This window comes from Babylonia areolata, chromosome 6, assembly GCF_041734735.1.
Source record: "Babylonia areolata isolate BAREFJ2019XMU chromosome 6, ASM4173473v1, whole genome shotgun sequence".
NCBI classification, from domain to species: domain Eukaryota; kingdom Metazoa; phylum Mollusca; class Gastropoda; order Neogastropoda; family Buccinidae; genus Babylonia; species Babylonia areolata.
Window position 1 is genome coordinate 16,816,251 of NC_134881.1, and position 4,730 is coordinate 16,820,980.

The 4,730-nt window shown below is 38.9% G+C and overlaps 1 protein-coding gene across 1 annotated transcript in view; it reads left to right on the plus strand.

Annotated features, from left to right (window-relative positions):
- Positions 1-2,858, plus strand: part of LOC143283464 (uncharacterized) — a 31,323-nt gene extending 28,465 nt beyond the window's left edge. Inside the window, exon 7 of the mRNA XM_076589704.1 lies at positions 2,756-2,858. Coding sequence (XP_076445819.1) covers positions 2,756-2,858 — 103 coding nt within the window. The remainder of the gene's footprint in view (positions 1-2,755) is intronic.
- The last annotated feature ends 1,872 nt before the right edge of the window (positions 2,859-4,730 follow it).

The window sequence follows — 4,730 nt, forward strand, 5'->3', positions numbered from 1 at the left end:
TCTTCAAAACACAAATCATAGAGAAAAATGAGAGAAAGAAAACGAATGGAGAAAAAGAGAGGAGCGACTACAACGACAGTACTGACAACGATGTTGGCGTTAGCGAAGACGTCGACGGTTATGACGCTGAAACTGACGCTTATCTATTGCCTTTCACATGAAACGGATTGTAATGCACAAATCTCAAACTCAGCATCGGAATTACAGCAATGCGTATAACTCAAACGGAAATATATACCGACCCGACCATAACCTTTCCAACGAATGGTCGGAATGACACTAAAATTAAATAAAGTTTCTACATGAATGTGACAGAAAGACGTGTTTCACAATGGTATACTCTCGCATTGGGAGCATGAAAATAGGACCAAAATAAGTTCTGATGTTTGTGATGCAGCCTCTTCTGTCACATTTATTCAGAATAATCCTTCATTTCACATGGCTGTCCCATCACTTCTTTCCGCCTGCTATTAAGTGAGCGTTGCCACTGACCTCTAAACTTGACCTCACCCGTGACCGAACTCCAGACGCGTCGCGAGCTGCAGTTTTGTTTGTTTGTTGTTTTTCAAATAAAATTTAAAAAATCAAATCAAAAACACTTTATTAATCCACATGGAAATTAAGTTGTGCAATTACAGGCTCGTTGTAAACACCAACATAAAATTATCATGCGCAACATAAAAAGAGAGACTATAAAGTATCACGACAGAACCGTCTTGAACACACATTCGCTTCACAGTGAAAGAGTGAATTCTTTGGGTCGAATATGTGGGGAACGTGTACAAAAAAAAAAAAAAAAAAAAAAGGAACGAGAAAAAGAAAATATATAATAAAAGTATGTGTGAGAATTATGCTTTGGAACTTTTCTGTGCATCACGGTATTGACATCAAAGGACAAAACCCAGCTGGTTTGTGCAGCAAGTATTATACGAGTCTGAATACACTGAATTGAGCCAAGTGTACTGTTTCTGATTCCACAACAACGAACATTTCTGCACAGACTGACATATATACAAACAGAACTTGTGGTCCAACTTCGATGGAACGCTCTCAGTCGGTCAGTGTTCTGTGTGTCATCATTTTGATAAACAAAAGAGCAGTGGTCGCCGCCCTCCCCCCCCCCACCCCCCCCCCCCCCAAAAAAAAAAAAAAAAAAAAAAAAAATCAGCCCCCGGAAAAGAGTCAATGACGAAGACCACAAACTGTTACAAGGACTTTGACAGCAGTGTGGCAGGACCATCTACTTCAACACCTGTCAAGAAGTTCAAAACTATCGATACAAAAACATCTCCACAAATAACCAAAACACCACTGATTACAAACAAACAGAACACCGCCACTGAAAAGCAAAGCACTGACAAAAAAAGTCACCTTCAGATGTGACAAACGCTAACTGCAAAACGTGTGGAAGACCTCCATTCAAACACTACGGAATGAGCTTAGACCACTAGAACACAGAGAGGCAGCACTCACAAGAAATTGAAAACAGTTTTCGCACTAAGCTGGCCAGTATCAGCATCAGCATCAGTAGCTCAAGGAGGCGTCACTGCGTTCGGTCAAATCCATATACGCTACACCACATCTGCCAAGCAGATGCCTGACCAGCAGCGTAACCCAGCGCGCTTGGTCAGGCTTTGAGAAAAAAGATAATAATTAAAATAGAATAAAATAAATACATAAATAAAGTTTAAAAAATAATTTTTAAAAAAAATACATAAAATACCACTAATAATAATAATAATATTTATAAGGCGCAAAATCTTGATGAAGTCAACTCTATGCGCACAAAAAAGACAACAATGATGAAAAGCAAATAAATGTAAAACATGCAGACACACATCCACACATACACACACACACACACACACACACACACACAAAGGGAAATATTTCAGTAGAAAAAAAAAACCACGTTAAAATGCAAAACTAGGGGCCCAGTCCTTGTTTGCAAACAAGTCCAACAACCACGTAAAACATTTCCGTTTGCTGGCTCCGCCTTGCAAAAAAAAAAAAAAAAAAAAAAAAAAAGATAAAAGATTCTGCAACAGCTGAAGATGGACATCTCTGGCAGTAGTACAGATGACTCGGTGTTACAACACAGATCAGAAATCAAAACAAAGACACAGAGTCCAGGCAAAAAATATTGAAAGCTGCCGGATGTGGACAGGCATCAGTTTCCAGCAAACAAGGTTCTGCTTTGAGACCCAACTCAACATGACATGGTCACAGTGCAGGACAAAAAACACAAATTTGAGAGAGTGCGGAGTAAACCCTGGATATAGAAATGTTGGAATTAGTTTTGACAAAGATGACAAACGTTTGGAAAACAAGTTCACACCAGACAGAACTGTTACAAACGTTCCAGGATTTGTTCAGAATCTTCTGAAACCAGTGAGAAAGGGAAGGGAAATGAACTGGTCATGTCTCTGCAATTCTGTCTGATGAAATCTTGGTTAAACAAGGTGGGAATCATGGGTGTGGGTTATTCAAGCTAACAGATTGTGACATCAGTAATGTGACTGAGAATTCCGTGAGTGTCTCTCGAGGTTAGTGGTTACGATTTTTACACGCTCTTCGCATGTATCAAGTTTACGCCAGCTGAGTTGTTTTTCTTGACTTAGTCGTTCGTTCACACGCTGAACAAGTAAATTGAGCAATAGCTGTTTCAGTCACGAATCTTTTGACTGTCGCTTTCTTCCTGTACTCAACTGATTTATTTTAAATATGTTAACCAGAGTCAAACCCGTCTTTTCAGAGCGAAAGACATTCCAGAAGCGGTCGACAACTGTCCCTTGGTCCTAGAGATGTGTCTGACAGGTGAGAGGACGGCCGGACAGGGCACAGTGGTCGGCGCTTAGCAAATACATGGCCTGTGGATTGTTTACCCGGCGACTGTAGGCAAGGAATTAACTGCTGATTCAAGGTATGGGAAAGAGGTGGCTTGTGATTCCGCTGGCGCCCACAATTCCAACCATTCTTAAGAATGGCTCGAAAAAAACTTACAACCTAAGTTTGGATCGACAACGTTCCCATTTCAGATGCTGATAGAGAAACAGAACACTCACTTGTAAAATTAGGATGCAATCTGCGCCCGTCCATCAAGGCGAAAAGAACTAGAGACAGACAATAAACTGAACAGATTCTTGACAGGGAGAAGATTTGTGTTCATTACAGTCTCTATCTTTCTCTGGAAAAGACTTTGAAGGTGACCATTTTACCACTAGGATCTATCATAGAGAGCAACCCAAATAATTAAAGTATAATATTTTAGAAGAAACACACATAACAGAAAATAACACACTGATGTGGGAAAGGCAATAGGTTGGTAAGATATTTTACATCGAAGGTACAAACATAAGTCGAGGGGAAGTGTTATCAAAACATTTTAGTGGCAACGTGAACATAGAATTACCCATTGACAGGGTTTGAGCAGTTTCTGTTCAATCTGATTACAATTTATTCACGCTCTGAATAACAGGAAGGGCAATTTACAAGTCTAAAAAAAAGTTGTCATAGTCATTGTCTATATTTTGTGATTAAAACGTTATCTTAGTGAGTGATTTCAGCTATGTGATAAATAACGACACTGGTATCATTTCCGACCATCGGACGCCAGAAGTTAAAGAACTGAATAAATAAAACGCAGCATAAAACTAACTGATAACTCGAGAAAAGTTCACCATCATAAAGAGAAACAAAATCAGACCTTTCACTGCTCGTCGCATGTACTTTTGTTTCGGAGGAAATGTTGATTTTCCGTGTCTCCTGTGAACAAAACACAGTTTCTAGCTCTGGTCACAAAGCAGTTATTACTGAGTTTCACTACAGTAAGTTTGTTAGATGTCCAAGGCACTGCGGATTTAACAATAGTTATATTTTCATATTCTGATTTTGTAAAAAGATGAACAACCTTTTAGACGAGAAAATGAAAACCTTCACATAGATGTTCTTTTGGAAGAAAATCGCTATGGCTAATATGCAATCGTTTACAAATGCTGTTTTAACTGGTGAGTTATCACATCCTCAAAGATATGGTGTGATCACTTTACTTCACAAGGAAACCATTTAGAAAAAGGTAAAATGATTGGATGACTGCAATTACTGGCTAAAGCTTTGGATCTTAGACTTGGACCAGGCGTTCATATATCAATATACGAAGACCAGCTGGTTTTAAAGGTAGAAAGATTGCCACAGAGATAAGATCAATCGATGACACAATTGATTATCCGAACAACACTAATAAAGCAGGATATCTCTGCTAGTCGTTAACAAATACAAAAGCATTAGATTCAATTTCAAAATTATTTTTTACGTCTTTGAAGATTTTGGCTTCAGTCCTGATTTCAGGAAATGGGTGTGTTAGTTGACTACTGATAATATTCTAATTATCAAGGGGGTGGGTATCAAAGCCTGTAATGTGAACTGCAGAATCAGACAAGGATATTCATTTTCACCATTTGCCTTCTTTCAAACGTTCCCCATATTCTTTACTAATGCGTTTCAACGCACTGTCGTATTCGTTGTGCATTAATCCATTGAACCAACAACAACAGACTTTCACTGCACTGGTCTGTCTCCATATGAAGGTCATACATTTAAATTTGTCAAATCGTGTTGTGTATGCATGTAGAAAATGCATGATGTTGGTTCTGGGGCTAACAGAACTGGTTTGTAGTCGTTGCCATTAGTTAAGAAGGCAAGTTTCAACATGAATGTGCAAGACCCGGCCA